This window comes from Diceros bicornis, chromosome 15 (genome assembly GCF_020826845.1).
Source record: "Diceros bicornis minor isolate mBicDic1 chromosome 15, mDicBic1.mat.cur, whole genome shotgun sequence".
Taxonomy (NCBI): Eukaryota; Metazoa; Chordata; class Mammalia; order Perissodactyla; family Rhinocerotidae; genus Diceros; species Diceros bicornis.
Genome location: NC_080754.1, coordinates 24614070 through 24636319, shown reverse-complemented (window position 1 = coordinate 24636319; position 22250 = coordinate 24614070). Strand labels below are relative to the sequence as shown.

At 39.2% G+C, this 22250-nt stretch overlaps 1 protein-coding gene and 1 pseudogene across 1 annotated transcript in view; one reads left to right on the top strand and one right to left on the bottom strand.

Moving 5' to 3' along the window:
• HACD2 (3-hydroxyacyl-CoA dehydratase 2) overlaps positions 1–22250 on the top strand; it is a 94331-nt gene that overhangs the window by 7433 nt on the left and 64648 nt on the right. The window contains exon 3 of the mRNA XM_058555933.1: positions 8757–8775. Within this exon, the coding sequence (XP_058411916.1) occupies positions 8757–8775 (19 nt within the window). The remainder of the gene's footprint in view (positions 1–8756; positions 8776–22250) is intronic.
• Positions 15144–15210, bottom strand: LOC131415116 (U4 spliceosomal RNA; annotated as a pseudogene).

The window sequence follows — 22250 nt, the reverse complement described above, 5'->3', positions numbered from 1 at the left end:
TACATGTTATAACATAGATGAATCTTGAAAACATTATGCTATCTGAAAGAAGCCAGACACAACACACTACGTGTTATATGATTCCATTTATATGAAATGTCCAAAATAGGCAAATCCATAGAGACGGAAGGTAGAGTAGTGGTTGCCTGGGACTGTGGGAGGGAGAGACTGGAGAGTGACTGCTGATGAGTACAGTGTTTCTTTTTAAGGTGATGAAAATATTCTTGAATGAGATAGTGGTGATGGTTGCTCAACCTTGTGCACATACTAAAATCACTGAATTGTACACTTTAAATGGATGATTTTTATGGTATGTGGAAGTATATCTCAATTTTTTAAAAATGCCATTCATCTATAATGAGCTGTGAATAAGTTTTCTTTTTACTTCATTTTTTTTTGGATCCATGATATTCATTGATAAAGACAGACTCTATCTTTCCAGCCTTGTTAGAGGCGAGTTAAAGATTAGAAATTAGTAGATTGATGCTGCATTATGGCAGTTTAAAGTTATTTCTGAGACAGTTTGGATTTCTAAATATGTTTAGTTAACATAAGACTGTAATTATAGCAAAGACACTCTCAAATACTCATGATTAGATATGCCCCTATGATTGAGAGTGAGGATTCCAAGGGGTTAAGAACTGCCCTGCAAGGACATGAGTTGTTCACACTGACACAGACCATCCTCAACATATGTATGTCACCATATATATCATTTACCTAACACTGTCCAGCTGGGAATGCCTAATGGATCATAGGAACTCCCTTTCCCTCCCATTCTCTTCCAAATCCTTCTGTTGCTTAGAACCCCCTTATCTATAAAAAGAGAGGAAGAAAAACCCAGTGTCATTTGTGATCTTCTAGAGTGATTTAGGGCTCGACTTGAAACGGCAGAGCTGGTTCTGGAGAAACTGTGAAGGAGAGTGGACAGCTTTTGTTATGTCTCCAACCCTCTACTGCCACTTGCTAAGCCCCCTCTCTGTAATCTGGTCTAACTCATCGTGCCTCCCCTCAAACTCTCCTCAGATCCTGTAATGAAATATTCAGGAAACTGATTTCACATATTTCTCTAAAATATAGCAAAATCTTAAGAACATGTAGTGTCCTTAAGAAGAAGAGGGCTCCCATCTTGTCTCCCTGCCAGTTCTTCTGTGTTTTGCCTCAAACACTGGATGATTTTTTGTAAAGAGGTAGTAGGAGGTTAGGTTCTGTGGTGTTACTAATGCAGTAATATGCTTCGGGCACGTCTGAGGTTAAGTTTGCTTTGTGAACTCTTCTAGGGACATGGCCACCATCTGTCATATTTTTCCTCCTTGTGAAAACATGCTGATTTCCCAATAATAACAAACTTAAAAAGGAACTTTTGAAACACAGCTATATGCACATTTTAGACTACCTTTATTCTGAAGGCTTGTTTTGAGAAAACAGACCTCTAAAAGAAACTTCTGAAAAGCCAGCAGAGCAGGTCATAGTGAAGATATTGAACACAAACAGGAATGACAACGAACCTCAGATTAACCAGCTTCAAAAACAATGTGAAAACCAGAGGGAAAGCAGAACTGAGGCATAATAAGTGTCACAACATTAGGGGGGAAGAGGGAGCCTCTGGGAAAAGGGAGCCCACTGACACAGGCCTCACTGCTTGATGACTCAAGCAAATAGAAGCAAACTGATATGGTATTCAGTGAGGTAGGACAGCTAATGGCTGTAGAAAGAAATGTGCAGAAATTAAAAAAAAAAAAAAACTAAAAATATCGATGGTGGCAGTACAGGGCAGAAAGGAGGCCACAGTGCAGAGAAATAGGTGACACTAAAGATTCAAGAAAGGTAGGAGTTCCCAGTTATAGTCTCAGATAAAATAAATTACAGAGCAGAAGTCATTGGGAATATTCGGAGTTCACCATTTGACATGTAAAAAAGAACATTACAAAATATGTAGTGCCAGGCACATCAGGAATATTATGTGTTTATCTGAACAGCAGAAAAACCAAGTTATATAGGAAAGTAGTGAAACGCAACAGACTAAGAAATAATGCAATAGAACCAATGTATCTAAAAAACCAATTGAGAGTGTATAGTCTGTCAGAAAGTAAGGCTACCAGAAGTAGAAAATGTTGGAATATATAACTCATAAATAATCAGGAAAAATTCTAGAAAACTTTTCTCAACGGGAAGCCATCTCAGTCTGGTTATTGAGAGTATATGGAGTTCCACATGGGAGCTGTTTTCCAAGAAAAAAAGTCCCTTCTCTTCCTGGGTACCTATTCGTTAAATTTTTCAACTTAAAACAGAGATAAGCAATTTTCAGCAGAAAAGAGATCTTAAAATTTAATAGGAAAACAACTTGGAACCCTAGACTCTGAAGAATAAAAAAATCCATATGAAGCTAGGAGAAAGTATTAGATTCCCGGATAACAGACCACGCAATTTCCTACAGATGGAGACATTCTGAAAACACCTACAAAAAGTAATGAACTTTGCAAGAACCTTATCAAAGGCTATTTAACTGTTATATAAATGAAGAAATAAAATTAACCAAGTCTTTAGACTAGCGCTGTGCAATAGAACTTTCCTCAATGATAATGTCCCAGATCTGTGCTGTCTGATACGGTAGTCACATGTGGCTGCTGAGCCCTTGAAATGGGGCTGGTGGGACTGGGAAACTGAGTTGTAAATTTTATTTGCTTTTATTTTAAATTTAAATAGGCACATGTGAGTAGTGGCTACTGAACTGGACAACATAGCTTCAGACTGTGATACAGATTGCAAGATGTCCATGTGAAATTTCATAAGATATTCCAGATTTTACCTGGGTGGAATGAAGTGGGAGGGAGGGCAACCAAAGGAAGACAGACCTAACAATGTAAATATTATGTCACTGCAGAGTCTATAAACTTCTTAATTCATAAGGTGAAGAGAATGAGAATAATTATTAAAATACATTGATGTTTTCAGATTAGGAAGAGCAATAGAAAAAAACCAAATTGCAGATATTGGGAAAGATATGGAAGGATACGTATCAAACTGTTCCTAGTGCTTACCCAATGGAGGGGTATGGTATTTGTGGGAGAATAAAAGGGAATTTCTACTTTTTACTCTGTATACTTTAGTGTGCGTTTATATATCACTTCTGTGAATCTCAAAATAAAAAATAGAAGATATATAGTAAATATGTAATAAAATATAATAGAAAACAAAATGAGTGAGAAAAAGAACATTAAAGAGTTTTCTGAAAAAGGAAGTAAATAGGCAGCTTAGGTAGGTTATATTTAAAGTGAAGTACAGAATTTTACATATGCTGTTAAATTAAAAAAAGAAAAAGACAGGAGCAATAACAGTAAACCTATAGGATGATTGAGTATAGGACAAATGCCTCATTTCTAATGTTTATGCAATTAGACTTATTAATTTTATCAAAATAAAAAGGTACAGTGGTAGTTACTGGTTTAAAGAACAAAATCCAACAATCTGTTGCCTATAAAAGATTAACATAAGCTTACTAAAGGACGAACCAGCCTCCCGTGACCAAGCATACAAGAAAAGCAGGACCGACCAGTCACAGCCTAAGATAAAGTCAATTTCAGAGCAGAAGCCAAAGAGAAACTCTGAGTTCACAATTTGTCACACCCGAGGAGTGTGGGAGGGAGACACATGTGGGTGGAATTAGTTGATGAGTGAATGATTATCATAGAAAAGCTGGCAGAAACACTATAGAAGTAAAAATATAGTTGTACTTAAGAGGTGTCCAGTGTGAGTAAAAGAACTCTGGAGACAAGAAACGTGGGTACCCAGACTTGGTTTTGCCACTTGCTCTTAACCTCTCTGCAATGAATACACTGGGTTAGTTCACTTTAAGTTTTTTCTGAGTTTTAAGTTCTGTGAGGCTTCATTTCACTATTAGGATATGAAAATTAAGCAGATAATGAATTAATAAATTATAGAGCTGATTATAGCAAGACAGGTAAAATTAAGTGACAGAGGCAATAATGTTTATTAAGGAAATCTCACCTATTTCCTCAAAAAATGGATGGAAAAGGATTTTGAAAACAAGTTTGGACTGCAGTCTCTAACTCTTTTTCTTGCTTATGTTCCAAACATTGAGAAATAACTCAAAGGAGTTGCATTAGGATCCTAAAAATCAACTTTATTAGTGATACAGGCCTCGCTGGAGGACATGCGTTAGTGTGCAAGCCAAACGGATTTGCTAACTGGGCTCCAGAATTAGACTCACCGCGCACGCTGCCCCAGGCAGCAGCGGCCAGGGTGGCATGGAGGAAACCAGAGAACTGGGGGTTCTTTGTGGAAACCTTAGGGTGGACTGAATTGAGCATGCCCCATTTATTCTTCCCAAATTTACTACCCAGATGAGTCATCCTTCCTTTCCTGAGGTGAAGTGATTAAAGGGTGGAGAGAGATCAGAAATATTTGAGAGAAAACCCTTCTCATAGAAACCAGAGGAGAAGGGAAAGGTATTTCTCTCTAATCATCAGTGCTATATATTCATTGTAGAAAAAACCCAGTCTAACTCAATGAAGACAGTCTAACTCAATGAAGATTTGTTCTGCATTCCCCCTGACTTTTGTATATTCCCCCGGGCTAATCCCTCTACAAAAGTAAGTTCATAGTTTTGTAGTATATATTAATACTAAAAAAATCTTCATGAGAAATTAAACAAAATGCTTATTAAGTGAGAAGATGGTTGTCTCAGTTTTCTATTGCTGCATAACAAAAATATCACCAACTTAGCAGCTTAAAACAGCACTCATTTAATTAGCTCACAGTTCCGTTAAGTCAGGAGCTGGGCTTGGCTGGGTTCTCTGCTCAGAGTCTCACAAGACTGAAATCAAGGTGTCAGCCAGGCTGGCTCTTATCTGGGGCCTCTGGGGAAGAAACTGCTTCTAAGCTCAATCAACTTGTTGGCAGAATTCAGTTCCTTGTGGTTGTAGGTCTGAGGTCCCCATTTCCTTGCTCCTGTCAGCTGGAGGTCACTCCTAGCTCCTAGAGGCTGCTATCCAGTCCCTACACATGGCCCCCTCTGTCTTTGAAGCCAGCAATGGCTCATTGAATCCTTCTTGTTCTGTGAATGTCTCTGACTTCCCCTTCTGCTACCAGTCAGAGAAAACTCTGCTTGTAAAGGGCTCACCTGGTTGGATCAGGCCTACCCATATAATCTCCGTACCTTAAAATCAATTGACTTGGGTCTTTAATTACATTTGCAAAATCCCTACACTGTAGGACCTTGATTAGTGTTTGATTGGGTAACCAAGGAACAGGAACCTTGGGGAATCATCTTTAGAATTCTGCCTACCACAGTTGGTATGAAGAGTGAACCTAACTGAAGTAAAGATACCATCTCAAAATAACCGAGTCATTTGTTCACTCTGCACATTCTGTTCTGTAAGTATTATAGCATTTCCAGCTTTCATATTTAGTTGAAAAGTATTTCAGTGCAATAGTTAACTGCAAAAGCAATGAAACTGAAAGAATGTAACAGGAAATTTGAGATTCCTGTTTAGACTCAATGATTAAGTTAGTGGAGACACGTGAAATGCAGGGATCTCCTTGGATTTCTTTAATATAGGTTATTTTAATACATTTCATATTACTACCTTTTTTTGGGATCACTGTAATTTTTCAGTTTTATCCTAAAACGATTTCCAATCTATTACACAACTGCTTTATTGCCTCTTGCATTGATTTTTTTGGCCTAATCCATTTTCTGTTCCTTGTTGCGCCGTTCAAAGAATATGGTCTCTGAGGTCTTTTTACAGACTAGACACTGATTATATGTCTCACCAGGATTTCAAGGCAGAAGGATAGGTTTTCTGTAATACTTTCTTCTTACCCCGTCTTGTGACATAACCCAGGGGATTATTTTGATGCCACGCTTAGGAATAAATAAGACCTAGCTCATTGTGATAATACTGTATTTTCTCTACTTTGTTACTTACCTTGGCTTATTATTCCAACTTCAGTTAGGATTACTTCCCTATTTCCATTATTATCTTAATACTTTTTTTTATTCTAGTGTTGGTCTGTACTTCTGCTCTTTTATACTTATCCAAAGTGGTTCCTGATATTCATATTTCTAAATCCAGACTTATCATAAGTTGGTACATACATTTGACTGCTTCATTATGTCATTATGTCCCCAAACATTTATATACTGAAATACATATTTTTTAATTAATTATTTTCTTTTTATTTCTTCTCTACATTTCAGTTAGGACATTGTATCTTTTTGAAAATTTTTTCTAGGTAGGTTATGTCATCTATGAATTTCATTTCAGGATAGTAAAGGAGGCGTATAAAATATATCTGATTAAAAAGGGGAGATTGGGTCTAATGGGACTTGGACCTACTACTGTTCCATCAAGCAAAGAAAACGATGGCCCTTCAGTGCTGTGTATCCTTTCCTGTGGTCTCCTATTGTTGATCAGCAGCCTGGATGTCTTGCCACATATGTGGATAGAATAGGTTTTCCTTCTAGGCACTGTCAGCTGTCTTGTTTCAAAGCATGCTTTTCATTCATGTCTTTTATTCCTCATTTTAATCTGCTTACATCTTTTAGTTTCCCTTTGTAGCAGGAGGTCCAGCTTATCTTGTAATATTCACACATTTGAGATTCTTAGCAGTGTTTTCTTTTGAAAAAGATGATAAGATTTGCAGTATGGTAATTCTTTTGTGCTCTTATCAGTTATCAACAAATTTGTGCAGCTTGATTTTTTTTTTTTTTGTGAGGAAGATTAGCCCTGAGCTAACATATGATGTCAATCCTCGTCTTTTTGCTGAGGAAGATTGGCCCCGGGCTAACATCCATGCCCATCCTCCTCCACTTTACATGGAACACCGCCACAGCATGGCTTGACAGGCGGTGCTTTGGTCTGTGCCCAGGATCTGAACCTGCGAACCCCAGGCCGCCAAAGCAGAACGCACACATTTAACTGCTATGCCATCAGGCCAGCCCCCTAGCTTGATTTTTTTAATCCAACCTCCCCCCGCCCCAAAAAAACACTTGGTGGAATAATAGTCTTATTGAGCACAGAGTCTCATCAGGTGTGTTTTAGGTAAGTCTTGTCAAGTTATGGCTTGATATCCTATAACTAATGTACAATGAAATAATATAATAGAAAAATCAGTAGAGTAGAAATAAAACCCAGCTTCTTTTTTAAATTATTTAATTATTTTATTGAGGTCATATTGGTTTATAACATCGTGAAATTTCAGGTGTACATTATTATATATCAGTTTCTGTGTAGACTGCATCATGCTCACCACCAATAGTCTAGTTTTTATCCGTCACCGTAAATATATGCCCCTTTACCCCTTTCACCCTCCCTCCCACCCTCTTTCCCTCTGGTAACCACTAATCTGTTCTCTTTATCCATGTGTTGGTTTATCTTCCACATATGAGTGAAATCATACAGTATTTGTCTTTCTCTGTCTGACTTATTTCGCTTAGCATAGTACCCTCAAGGTCCATCCATGTTGTTGCAAATGGCACGATTTTATTTTTTTTTTATGGTTGAGTAGTATTCCACTGTATATATATACCACATCTTCTTTATCCATTCGTCTGTTGATGGGCACTTGGGTTAAAACCTAGCTTCTTGATCCTAGATGTCACTTACTACCTTGGGTAAGTTGAGCAGCTTTTCTAAGCCTTGGTTTTCTCATCTGCAAGTAGAGATACCCGTCCTATCAGCCAGGATAGTTGTTAGGATCAAACAACACAATGATTGGTAGAGAAATGTAAATTCTAAAATGCACAACAATGGATGTTAGGTCTTATCATCTAGAACAGCTCTGGTCAATAAATCAATCTTGTAGGTGGCTTCAGATTACTTCTTTACCACCACCACCAGGGTTAAAGCAATGCCATATACAGGATGAATTGGAAGAGGATTTAGAAGAACCTAATTGGCCTGTTGGATGGCCGTTGAGATAGAGAGCAGGTAGCAATCTCATCCCAGGCACTGGAAATTAAAAAAAAAAAATGGGAAAACAGATGCCAGGAGCATTGGCAGGACTTGAAACCAGGTGGACTTGGGGGTGAGGGAATGAAAGAGTGGTTGAACCTGAGAGACTGGGAGGTTGGTGATCAGGAGGCATAGCAGGTATGAAGAAAGGAAAGGGTGAGCTCCCCATTGAGGTGTGCCGTGTCTGAGCTGCCGCTGGTCCACCCAGATGGAGATGTCCAAAGGCAGTTTGGAATGTGGGCCTGGAGCTCAGAGAGCTAGGGTTAGAGATTGGACTGGCAACGCCCCAGTAATGAGTAATTGAATGAGACAAGATGGGGACCAAGGGTGGAGCTTTGTAGAATGAATGTCTGCACTGAAGGGCCTGCTGGGCAAGAAGAGCCAACAAGGACTCTTCTGACCCTGAGTTCCATAGTCTGTGACGGTTCTGTTCTATAGAATATTGGACATGGGAGATGTTGTCCACTTACTGTTCTTATAAGTTTGTATATTATGAAAGAAGTCCTTGACATCTGATAAACTGCTAGGTGAGATTTTTACTCGTTAGGAAACCTTCCACAGATACACAAACTAAAAATGAACAAACAGAAAACTGAATAAGAATTTGCATTTTGTTAAATCACTTGTAGCCAAGTTTAAAAATGGAATGTTCGTTTTTCAGATTTGATACTGCTGGCGGACACTGCTCTATTCCCCACTGAAGTCTAGTTTATGTGAAATTAAACTATAATATTATCGATCTTTACTAATTCTCTTTTTCCCCCTTTTTTCCTCTAGATTATACATTGTGCGATAGGTAAGTATGGAATTTCCCTCCTACTATGTACAGTGGATTCTGCTTTTTTTTAAGTCATAAATGATAAGTTGATTCGATTCTTATTGAATATTGAAAAAACTAAACTATTTAATCATTATGTATAAAATTGCTTCAATTGGTTTCTAAAATCATAGGTACTATTTAGATTTTATTACTGAGCACTTTATTAAATGTCATAGCTATTTTGTTTTGTCAATTTAAGACACCTCTCCCACCTTCTCATTATAAGGATACTAGAGAAACACCAGCATATTTATAAAAATGTGACTTGGGGTCCTGGTGCTGGGCTACATTGAAAGCCCTCTCTGAGCATTTAAATGTTATATTCTCTTTTCTTATTTTTTAAAATGGCGTACTGCATATATTGCCTACTTCCCAGATGAATACTTAATGTTATGTGAGAGGGATTGGAAAAGTGTAAGTATAAGGGTTATACAAATATGAGGGATTTCTACTAAAAGCAGATACAGTGTGTTTTGTTTGGGGGAGAAAAGGAGGATCATCAGTTCTGCTTTGTGACTGAGGCATAGCTTCTAGTCTGGGGTGTCTAGACCCCTCTCGTTAAACAGAAGTCAGTTTTGGAAAGTTGACAGACCCTGTGGAGTAAGCCCATAGAGGTTGCTGTGCATCCGGGCTTGTCTCTCAGGGGGAGGATCTGAAGTTGATATTCATTCAGAAGCACTGAAGGTCTGAAAGCTCGAGAACTATGCGTTCAAACCATTATGGGCTTGATCTACTTAATTTACAAATTAAGTGGATACTTACTGTATTCAAAGCACTGTGCTTGGCACTAGGAAATTCAGAGATGAGGAGGCCTATAGTTCAGGTGGACACACAGCACACTGTCCACCGCGGGTTTTGCAGGGTTCGCTATGATACCTGGGAAGACAAAACATCTTCATTGTAAAGAGTTGTTTCTTGGCTATTTTCCCAGTAGGAAGGAGGTCTACAATCAGGGATTTCTCAAATGATTTGCAGAATTTTGTAGGCATGTGTCTATGTTTATTTGGGGGCCAAATGAATAGAATTCATAGCTTTCATTAGCTTCTCAGAGGAATGTGTGATCCCCAGAAGGTTAAGAAACTCTGCTTTAGAACCTTTGAGCAAGAGATTTGAAAAGGGCTTGGGGACTCATCTGTCACATGGTCTGCTTTCCTGGAGAAGGTTAAGGGACCTGGCCCAGGTCACACAGCCAGTAAATGGTGGGGAACGTTGCTTAGACCCTGGCTGGTCTGAGCCAGAGCCTGCCTAACTGATTTTATTTTATGGTGAATGGGTTTTAGCTGATGTATAATCTCACTGCATTTCCTTTTTAATCCCTTATCTATAATTTTGAGATGAAAAATTTTGTCCCTTCTTAAATGGTTAAATGAATTTTAAACATAAGCTTGCAGATTGGGGGATATATTTGGCCAGAGAGAGTTCTGGAACCACTTCAGGCCTTCTCCACATGGTTGAACCCTGTGACCCCTATCTCCCCCACTCTCTTAACCTTCAGCTGCCTCTATACAAAGCTCTTACATGTGTATGTTTTCCGAGCGTGTGTATCTTTTTTTTTTTTAATTTTTTGTTTATTGCAGTAACATTGGTTTATAACATTGTATAAATTTCAAGTGTACATCATTATACTTCTATTTCTGCATAGATTACATCATGTTCACCACCCAAATATTAATTACAACCCATCACCACGCACCTGTGCCGAATTATCCCTTTCGCCCTCCTCCCTCCCCCCTTGCCCTCTGGTAACCACCAGTCCAATCTCTGTCTCTATCGAGCATGTGTATTATTATTTTAATTAATTTTTCATTGTATTTCAGTACCCAAATTCCCTTTATCTGTCTTAGAATACATTCTCATGCCTCTTTATAAAATTTCTACCCCTGGAAGTAAAGTTTCGGACAAGTATATTTTTCATCCATACCAAGAACATTATTGAATGCCTAGCAGGTGGGACCAGACACTGTGAGCAGTGGGAATAGAGAGGTGAGCAGGCCCAGGCTTGGGTTCAGGAAACCCACGGTCAGATGGGCACCCCTCTGAGCTCCTATGGCGGGATGCACTCCGAGGACAAGCATCCATGTCACACTCTGCTCTGATGGTTTGTTGACAGGTGTCCCCAGGGCTTAGTGTGGTGCCTGACACATAGTAGATACTTAAAAATTCCTTCTTCTTTCCTCAAGAACCTTGTTTTGTCAGTGATTCTCTCTCCTGCATCATCACCTTTCATCATCTATCTTTTCCTTCTCAGCTCACAAAATGCTTAGAGTGCTCCATCCTAAAAATAATTCTTAACCTAACCTTTGACCCTACATTCCTTCTTTATTACTACATAATTCCTCTCCATCCCTTTTACCAGATTTATGGTAGACTCTTTCCACTTCCTCACTCCTATTTACACCTTAACGCAGCAGTTGTGCTTCTATCTCCCTTATCCTAAAATTGCCTTCTGCTCTAAAATCAGCAACAGTTTCTGCTAAATCCCAAGGACGTGTTTGGAATTTACTGGACTTCTCAACTGCATTGGGCACCACTGATGTTTCCCTCCATGAAATCCTGCTCCTTCAGCTGCCATTACACTGAGCCTCCAGGCTTTTCTGGTCTTCTGTGGTGCTTTTCTTTCTTTGGGGGCTTCTCTTTCTTCCCTTGCCTCTTAATTGTGGGAGTTCCCAGGATCTGGCCTAGCTCATTGCTCTTCTAACTGAACATGCCCTCTGTGGTTGATCTCTTCCCTTCCCATGGTGTGAGATACTTATGGCACCCCCTTCTCTAACTCCAAGCCACATCTACACCCCAGACTCTAAACTCGTCCATTGACCTCCTGGATATCCCCTCCTGGATGCACACCTCCTCCTCAACAAGGCTCAGACTCCCAGACTTGTTCTGCCTCCCATATTCTCTGTAGCAGGAGCACCACCAGCCACCGTCCATTCAGTCACTCAGCGCAGACCTAGAGCTCATCGATGGTGCCTCCTTCTCTCTTGCCCACACTCCCATAGCCAGTGGTCATCAGATTTGGTCAATTCTGTTTCTTAAATATTTCTCAGATTGTCCTGTTTTTTCATCCGTATTTAGGGTCTCAGTATGTCTCACCTGGACTCCTGTATGGGTCTCCTGAACTTCTAGGCTTATAATGCTAATATTAATAATAATAATAAGGGCTACCATTTATTGAGCATTTACTGTGTTCCTGTTTTACATTCATTATCTCATTTACTTCTCATTTTACAGTTGACAAGACAGGCTTAGAAAGTTCACACAGCTAAAAAGCCCTAGAGCCAACAGTTGAACCTACAGCTGTGTGGCTCCAAGTCCATGCTTCACACAACCTTCGAGGGATTTAGTTAAAGGATAATTCTGAGCGTGTCACTTCTCTGCGTAAAACTCTTCCCTGGTTTAAACTTCTTCAGGATTTGGACCCTGCCCACCTCCCCAGCCTTATGTATGTCCATTTCCTGCTTCCCCCTCCATGCTTCAGCAGCCCTGACCTTCTTGTGGGTCCCCCCAGGTACCATGCTACTGCACTGCTTCCTGCTTCTGGTCTGTGCCCAGGCTCTGCGCTCTGCCTGGAATGAGCAGCCCACCCCCTTCAGCTGACAACTGTTCGCTGCTCTTGCTCCAGTAAACTCGACTACCTGTTGGATAAATTGGAAAGCATTCCTCGCTTTTCTGTAATACCCCACACCTCACTCTGTTATACTTTCCACAGTGTATTATGATCTGTCCTTTATCCCCCACCAACACCAATGAATCTTTTGAGGATGAAAACTGTTTCTTACTGATTTCTATAACCTGGCGCCTAGCAATACATGGCACCTAGTGGGAGCTCAGTGAATGTTTGATCATAATCTTACCAAATTCTGGGGAAAATTTCCAAAACATGTTTCAAAATGTTTTCAGTTCCTTAAAAAAATTAATGAGAATAAAAATAAATGGGCTGTTTCTAGCATTAGCCAAAAGGCAATGCTTTATTTTTTTGCTCATACAACTCAAGTTTATTTTTGGAATGATGGTTTATTTTTCTATGGCTTTCTGAAATTTTTCACTATAACAACTTGGTCTCTTAAAAACTTGTTTTAGAGCCTTGAGATGTCGTTAGTTTACATACTTCTGATGAAAAGTCTGGACCTCAGTCAGACCTGGGTTATTTAACTAGCTCTCTGACTTTCAGAAAGTAACTCAACTTTTGTGTGCCTTCATTTCTTCATCAATAAAAGGGGAGTAATAATACCTACCTCATAGGGTTGTTGTGAAAATAAAATGGGACGACGTATGAAAAACACTTAGCATAATGTCTGAAACATGGTGATGATGAAAATTGCCCAAAAAATGGTAGCTGTTGCTATTAACTAAAGCACTGTAAGGTCATGGAGTGTTAAAAGTTTTATTCTGTCCTTAATGTAATGTTCAATATTTAGATTTATATAAATGTAACTGTTAGGGGCTGGCCCCGTGGCGTAGCGGTTAAGCGCGCACGTTCCGCTGCTGGCAGCCCGGGTTCGGATCCCGGGCGTGCACCGACGCACCACTTGTCAGGCCATGCTGTGGTGGCGTCCCATGTAAAGTGGAGGAAGATGGACACGGATGTTAGCCCAGGGCCAGTCTTCCTTAGCAAAAAGAGGAAGATTGGCATGGATGTTAGCTCAGGGCTGATCTTTCTCACACAAAAAATAAATAAAGAAAAAATAAATAAATGTAACTCTTCTATAGTCTTATTTTTCTTAAATTACAATTTCTGTGTAAGTGAGTGCTTCAGGGCCACTTATTCTTAGTGTGGGTTCAAGTTGCTTCTTGTTCACAGTTGTGACAATGCCAATTGGGAAAAACAGCCTTCAGAAACAGTAAACCAAATTCCATGTGAGAGGCTCATTTCTGTGAGGAAGTCAGGCCTCTGTCCCTGCAAACGGGTTCCCGTGCCACAGCTTCTTCAAAGTGGTTGTTTGTTCTCTATTGATAATGCAGGGGCAGGATTTCTCAAATGCAGTCCTCATCCTAAGATTTGTAGTGCTTTATATTTATGCAGTGGTTTTCTTTTTGGAAATGAGAATTTTTTTTTTTTAAAAACCCACTTTGAGACATGTCTTTCACAAGACTACAAAGAAGAGTTGTGGTTTCTTTCTTCATGTGGTGCAGTTTGTATTGAAAGAAGTATTAGCTGTTTTTCTGTGTGGTGTTTGAGATTAGATTGTGGAAGAGGCGTATGGGCTGTGGGGTGGTTCTCAGCTCACTCTGAAGTCTAATTCCCCCCTATGTGGGATGGAAATAGAGAGACGAGCTGCAGATACTCTTGGTGAGATAATGACATTGTGTGTTTGGTGAACCTTCATGTTGGAAATTATACTGTCAATATAAATAACTCTGGAAGTTCTCTTTTGATTGAACTGTAGAACAGACGTCTGAACAGGAGCTCAGTCAGAGCTCAGAGGGTGTGATGTTTCAAGTTGAGTGTTAGCACTTTGATATCATCAACAGACAAGGACAGAAGACCTTTCACTTAGATACCAAAATTTGTGGTTTCAAATATTTGCTGTATGTGCCAGCTTGCACTTCTCTCTAAACTGATATCTCCTTTTATTTAATTATTTTTAAAAAGTGAATTTTAAGAAATTTGCAATCACTTCAATATTAGTAGGTAGTATATGGCTTCAAGCTGATTTTATTATGTAACAAATGGTGCCAGGGAGGAATGGGAACAGCTGCTGGGGAGACTGAGCACCAGAAGACCCCATCACCTCCCACCGGAAATGCTTTCCCTCTGGCCAATTAAAGTGAACTAACCTCTCTAAACTGCAACACCCCTGCCCCCACTTTGAGAGAGTCAGGCTCTTATCAGTCGTTTCCAATGCAGTATTGTGAAGGAACCGCCATCACTAGTTATGAAGAGCAGACACAGCGCACTCCATGTTGCAGCAGAAGAGAAATTGGGAAGGAAAGCATCTTGGAGGGAAGGGGTAATTCCCCGGATTTCACTCACCTGGAATTCTGCTTTCTCCCCTGTGCACAGCCGTCAGGGTTGTGGTTGGGCACAAAAACTAAACTGCTTTCTTTGGTTCCACTTAGCTTAGTTGACATTTTAAAAATAAATTTTACCAAATAGTGAGGAAGAACAGAAAAGAAGTAAGTATCATACATATGCATAGTATAAAAATAGTCATATTCCCAAAGTACAAGTTTCTTATCCTGAAATCTAACTCCCTTTTTATTACTGGGAGCTGATGCAGCTTCACACGGATCTTGCTGTTTCTCTTCTGCTGTGTTCTTAGCATGCTTTACTCTGGGGACTCCCCACCCCCACCCCAAGTCTGTCTTTTTGGCCCCCTCACAAATGTGAATAAAAAGTGTTTCTGCTTCAATCGGCAATAATCGCGCCTCGGATAAACCTCATTGGCTACGATACTGCCGCTGCGCAAAGCTCTGATTCAGATTCGGGCGTTGCTTTCTGCCCGGGGACAGGTTCAGTGGTGGTAATGGCAGGGGAAGGAGGAGCCCTTTGAGGTGGAGAGATGGACTTAACCCTTCCCAGCTGGCCAACCTCTCCCAGCCCCTGCCTAGAAACTTTTAAGGCTCCCCCTTGGAGAGCTGCCTGGGTAGGAGGTTGCCGAAGTCAGCCTTCACCCCCTTGCAGTTCTGGCTTTGTCGTTTTTCAGTGTAGTCGTTTTCCGGCATCCTGACACTAGAGCTGTGTATGCACACTGTAGCACCATGTTCAGTCCATAATCTTTCCCAAATCTCTCAAGCTCTTCAGACCAGCCTGGCTTGGTCTCCCTCTGCCTTGGCTCTATGTTCATTGTGTTGCCTCCTAATCATATTTTGCCTCCTCCCCTCCAGACTGAGAGAGAAGAAGGAAAAGTCGTTTTAGCACCTGCATCTTCTGCTCCTGATGCCCAAAGCTTCAGCCTCTGCTCTCTGAATAAACCTTGCTTTTTCTCAGCTTCTCCACAATTTTGCGTGTACAGTTTCCTTTGCCTGGAACACCCAGTTCTGTTCATTGTTCTCTGCTCTGTGTGAACGTACTGAGATGAGGAGAAGGGAGAAATAGAGTATGCTCTTGAGGAGCCCAGAGGGCCCGAGCAGGAAGGTGGGAGGCTTATCCAGAGCTCGTGCACACCACCTGGCACCTAGCAAGCAAGCACTCAGTTAGCTGTAGTGGCTCTTCCATTGATGATTATTGGGCAAAACATAATCCCTGAGGGTTTCTGTGCCCACTTGGAGTTTAGAAGGGAGAGCCTTGAGAGAGCCTAGATCAGAGAAGTTTGCCCTCTTTGCAGGAACAGCTATGGGTTTGGTTGAATGGAAACCTGTTATTGGGGTATTTTAAATATCCTCTCTGTAAGATAACATTATCTTACTGTCCAGTCCATCAGGAACCAAGCTAAGGCAAACCAACCCTATTGGGAACATTGCTAGTTGTGTGACAAGTCAGGCATCCTCCCTCTGGGCCTTATTTTCACATCTGAAAAACTAGGCATTGGACTAGATAATAGATGATCTCTAACATTCCTTGCAGCTATATGTTCTGAAATTCCATGAAACTAACCGTGATGGAGCTTCAGAGGTGAATGTCAGTTATCTGAGTAGTGGTATAAAAGGACGATATGCAAGATGTTTGGATGTATATATGACCTATGTATGAGTATTAGGAAACTTGTTTCAAGTACAGTAGTTCCAGTACATTTCCTCTCAATGCGTTTTGAAAGCCACATCGGAAAGCAGAATTGGGGTGGGAGATAGATGCACGCACTTTCTATAGCTTACATTTACCCGTGACCATCACTAGATGGCACCCTTGTGTTAGTAAGAAGATACTCTCTTGGAAGTTAGAGGAATTCTGGAGGACTTCTAATAAAAAGAGACAGTAGTGAATCAATAGCTGAAACTGAGGAATGAGCAAGGTAACCAGAGAAAGAGAAATGGATGTTTTTCTCTCACTGTCTGTTGACGTGATCATGAATATTTTAGGTAATGAAAAGCTGGAACTTTCCACATTGCTCTGAAGGAGATTATCTTATAAATATTTCTTAATCATAAGGCACAAGGAATCCTTAAAATTAAAAATGAGGGAATGGCCCGGTGGTGTAGTGGTTAAGTTCATGCACTCCGCTTCTGCAGCCCAGGGTTCACGTGTTCGGATCCCAGGTGTGGACCTGCACACCACTCTTGAAGCCATGCTGTGATGCCGTCCCATATACAAAATAGAGGAAGATTGGCACAGATGTTAGCTCAGGGACAATCTTCCTCACCAAAAAAAACTAAAAAAGGAGCTTAATTTGCTTACTTAAAAAGCTGGAGGCAAAGAAAATATTTCAGAAATTCTCTGGTCAGATGGTTTGTGACAGTCTGAAGTCAATAAACCTTCCACTTAGGTTCTTAGCTTCAAAAGCAATGTTAATCCAACAAAGCTGGAAACACCACCTAGTGACCAAGCTGAATAAATTCCATTGAACCAAAAAGTGAAAGTTTGAGTCATCTTTTAGCAAAAGAATTATTTGATTTATGATTCTGTGGCAGGAGTTGAATAGTTAAGTAATATATTAATAAAGGGAGCAAGACCACTTAGGAATATTTGTATGATAGTGGTATATGTTCTTTTATAGTTCTGGACAGCTTTCCTGGGAGAGGATTTTTTTCCTCTTCATTCATAGTTCACATCTTTCCACTAATTTTTTTTTTATTTAATAACAGTTCTCACCTCACTATGTTCTTTCAGTGAGCAATCTGCATTTAAGATTCATGCATGTCTTTGCATGGTTTGATAGTTCATTCTTTTTTATTTCTGAGTAGTATTCCATTGTATAGATGTACCAGTTTGTTTATCCATTCACCTATTGAAGAACATCTTGGTTGCTTCCAATTTGAGATGATTATGGATAAAGATGCTGTAAATAATTGTGTGCTGGTTTTGTGTAGACAAAAAGAAATTTTTATGTTTTCAAATCAGTTGAGTATATACCTACTAGCATAATCGTTAGATCATATAGCAAGACTGTTTAGCTTGTAAGAAACTGCCAAACTGTCTTCCAAAGTGGCTGTACCATTTTGCATTCTCATCCGCATGAATGAAGAGTTCCTGTTGCTCCATATCCTCGCCAGCAGTTGGTATTTTGGATTTTAGCCATTCTAATGTGTGTGTAGTGGTTTCCTTTGTTTTAATTTTCATATCTCAAATGACAAATGATATTGTACATCTTTTCATCCTCTTATTTGCCATTTGTATATTTTCTTAGGTGAGGTGTGTGTTCAGACCTTTGCCCCCCCCCCCCCGCTTTTTTGGTGAAGAAGATTGGCCCTGAGCTAACATCTATTGCCAATCTTCCTCTTTTTGCTTGAGGAAGTTTGTCGCTGAGCTAACATCTGTGCCAATCTTCCTCTATTTTGTATGTGGGACGCTGCCACAGCATGGCTTGAGAGCAGTGCGTAGGTCCACGCCAGGGATCCAGAACCATGAACCCTGGACCGCCGAAGTAGAGTGCATGAACTTAACCACTGTGCCACCGGGCTGGCCTCAGTTTGTCCATTTTTTAATTGAGTTATTTTCCTGTTGTTGAGGTTTAAGAATTCTTACTATACTTTGGATACAAATTCTTGATCAGATATATATTTGGCAAATATTTTCTCCCAGTCTGTGACTTGTCTTTTTATTTTCTTAATGGTCTCTTTCACAAAGCACAAGTTTTTAATTTTAGTAAAGTCCGGCTTAACCAAAGTTTAACTTAAAACCAACCAACTTAGCACTTAAATTATTGCTTTATGAAGGAATTTTTTCTTTCAATGGATTGTGCTTTTAGTGTTGTATTTAAAAATTCATTACCAAACCCAAGGTCACATAGATTTTTTCCTCTGTTTTCTTTCAGAAGTTTTATAGTTTTGCATTTTACAGATAGATCTGTGATCCATTTTGAGTTAATTTTTGTGAAAAATGTCCAATCTATGTTTTGGTTCATTTTTTTCATGTGGACATCTGGCTGTTCCAGCACCATTTATTGAAAAGACTATCCTTTCTTCACGGAATTGTCTTTCTACCTTTGTCAAGATCAGTTGATTATATTTGCATGGGTCTATATCTGGGCTTTCTATTCTGTTCTGTTCATCTATATGTCTCTGATTTTGCCAATACCACACTGACTTGATCGTAATAAGTATTATAAAAGTCCTCCAACTTTCTTCTTTTTCTTCAGTATTGTATGGGTCTTTTGCCTTTCCATGTAAACTTTAGAATCAGTTTGTTAATATCTACAAAATAGCTTCCTGGGATTTTGATTGAGATTGTAATGAATCTAATAGATCATGTTGGGACGAATTAACAAAATTGAATCTTTCAGTCCACAAACATTGAATAGCTCTCCATTTATTTAGATCTTCTTTGATTTTTTAATCATTGTTTTGCAGTTTTCCACATAAAAATCCTGTACCATTTTGTTAGATATTACCTAAGTATTTTTTTGATGTTTTTATAAATTTTTTTTTAAATTTCAAATCCCAGTTATTCATTGCTAGTATATAGGAAAGCAGTTGACTTTTATATATTGACCTTGTATCTTGCAACCTTGCTATACTTGCTTATTAGTTCCAGGAGGTTTTGGTAGATTCTGTGGGATTTTCTACATAGATGCTCATGTCACCTGTGAATAAAGACATTTCTATTTCTTCCTTTCCAATTTGCATACCTTTTATTTCTTTTTCTTGTCTTACTGCACTAGCTAGGACTTCCAGTCTGACATTGATTATGTTCTTTACTCAGTAAGATACAGCTCTTCCCAAATGAGTTTTTCTCCCCAACCAACTTTGAAGGAATGCACACTTCCTACTTCAGCTTTACTATCAGGGTGTAAAATTCAATATTTGTCCATAAGATTCTTCTGGATTTTTTTTTCAGATCTTCTGTATCCTTACTTATTTTTTGTCTGCTTGACCTGTGTTGCATGGAGAGTGATAAGGTTAAAGTCTCCAATCATTAATGTGTTTCTAATTTTCCTTCCTTGTTCTATAGCTTCTGCTTTAGCAAAGGTAGTTGCCGTGTTATTTGGTGCGTAGATATTTGTAACTGTTATATCTTCATTGTGAATTGTGGCTTGTAGCACTAAAAAATGTTTTACCTGTTGCCTTTCTGAATCACTTTTGTGGTAGCTTAGAGTTGGATCTTGTTTTGTGAGCCAGTTTGAAACTCTCTTTCCTTTAATAGATGAGTTAAGCCCATTGACAGATATTGATATGACAGATATGTTTGGTCTTACTCTGTCACATTTATGTTATAATTGCTACATATACTATGTTATATTTTCTATGTTTACCTATGTGATATGTTTTCTTTGTGTTTTTTAATATCTGTTTTGGTATTTAGAAGGTTTTGTCATCGTTCTAGTGGTTATCTTCATATTTATACCTTTTTAAAGGACCTTAGTCCTCTATTTTCTTTTTAACCTGTTACTCTCTGGTTTGTCAGTTTTTAAAGGTATCAAAAGATACCTTTTGATTTTTGATACAAATTGATCTTTTGATACCTCCCACTTATTGCCTATACAACAATCAGTGAGCTTATTCAACTTTCTTCTTTCCCACTCCCTTCTCTTCCCATTTTTTTACTTGCATTATTTCTACTTTGTCAGGAAGTATAACATTTATATATTATTTTGCCCTGTCCCCACCTTTGTTTTAGTCCACACTTAAATTTATTAAATGTTTATTGTCAGTCCTTTTGCTGAAGTTTCCTGTCACCTTTTAGTTGGATGAAACTCATCCTCTAGTAGTGTTAGGGACTCTGAAGGGTCTGAGATTTCACCCTACTTATAAGTTAACAAGTTAGCTTGTTACTGTTTTGTGGATGCTGGTAATGTGTAGTGGTTTGTGTCGTAGGAGAAGAACATGGAACTTGGGGAACCTATTGCTTTTATAGTAAATGGAAGCAAACTCACTCTTTGTTTTGGGGGTAGACGCTACCTTATCCCTCAGGGTTACTCCGTGCAAACACAAACCTAAGAAATGACCTAGGTAAAAAGCAGTCAGGGCCTTGCCTTTTTGGCTTACCCAGCAGGAATATGCAGGGATGCTCAGGTCCCATGGCAGATTGCCTTTCCCCAAAAGTAGATTCTCAAGAAGGGCTGTAGGCACAGTATTCCCCTAGTTCATACATGTTTAAGACTTTTTCTATAGCCTTGATATTTAAAGGACTGATTGGCCAGATATAAAATCCTCAGTTCATAGTTTCTTCCCTTGAATTTCTTGAAAATGCTGCTCCATTACCACCTTGCTTAAATGTTTCTCTTGGGAAGTCTCATGCCAACCTAACTGTCTTGCCCTTTTAAGATATTTAGTCCTTCTACCTGAAAAGCCTAAGGATTTTTTCTTTTTTTCCTTTTTTGCCACCTTTATTGAGGTATAATTGACAAATAAAAATTGTATATATTTATGGTATACAATGTAATATTTCAGTGTATGTACACATTGTTAAATGATTACCGCAGTCAAGCTAATTAACATATCTGTCACCTCATAGTTATCATTTTTTTTGTAGTGAAAACATTTAAGATTACCCTCTTAGCAAGTTTCAAGTATACAATATAGTATTGTTAACTGTGGTCACCATGGTGTACATTAGTTCTCCAGAACTTATTTATCCTGCACAACTGAAACTTTGTGCCCTTTGACCAACATCTCCCCTTTGCCCCCTTCCCCCCAGTTCTTGGCAACCACCATTCTGTGCTCTGCTTCTATGAGTTTGACTTTTTTTAAATTCCACCAGTAAGTGAGATCATACAGTATTTCTCTTTCTTGCCTGGCTTATTTCACTTAGCATAATGTCCTCCAGGTTCACCCATGTCATCATAAATGACAGGATTTCCTTCTTTTTTAAGGCTGAATAATATTCTCTTTATCCATTCATTTATCTATAGACACTTAGGTTGATTACATAGCTTTTGTGAATGATGCTGCAATGAACATGGGAGTGCAGACATCTCCTCGTGATACTGACTTCATTTCCTTTGGATATATATACCCAGAAGTGGGATTGCTGGATCATATGGTAGTTTTGTTTTAAATTTTTTGAGAAACCTCCATACTGTTTTCCATAATGGCTGTACCAATTTACATTCCTACCAACAGTGTACAAGGGTTCCCTCTTCTTCACATCCTTGCCAGCACTAATCTTTTGCCTTTTCTTTTTTTTTTTTTTTGCTGTGAAAGATTTGCCCCTGAGTTAACATCTGTTGCCAATCTTCCTCTCTCTTTCTTTCTTTTTTTTTTTCCTCCCCAAAGCCCCAGTGTATAGCTGTATATTCTAGTTGTAAATCCTTCTGGTTCTTTTATGTGAGCCACCACCACAGCATGGCTACTGACAGACGAGTAGTGTGGTTCCGCACCTGGGAACTGAACCTGGGCTGCCAAAGCAGAGCACACCAAACTTGAACCACTAGGCCATCAGGGCTGGCTCTTGACTTTTTAATAATAGCCATTCTAAC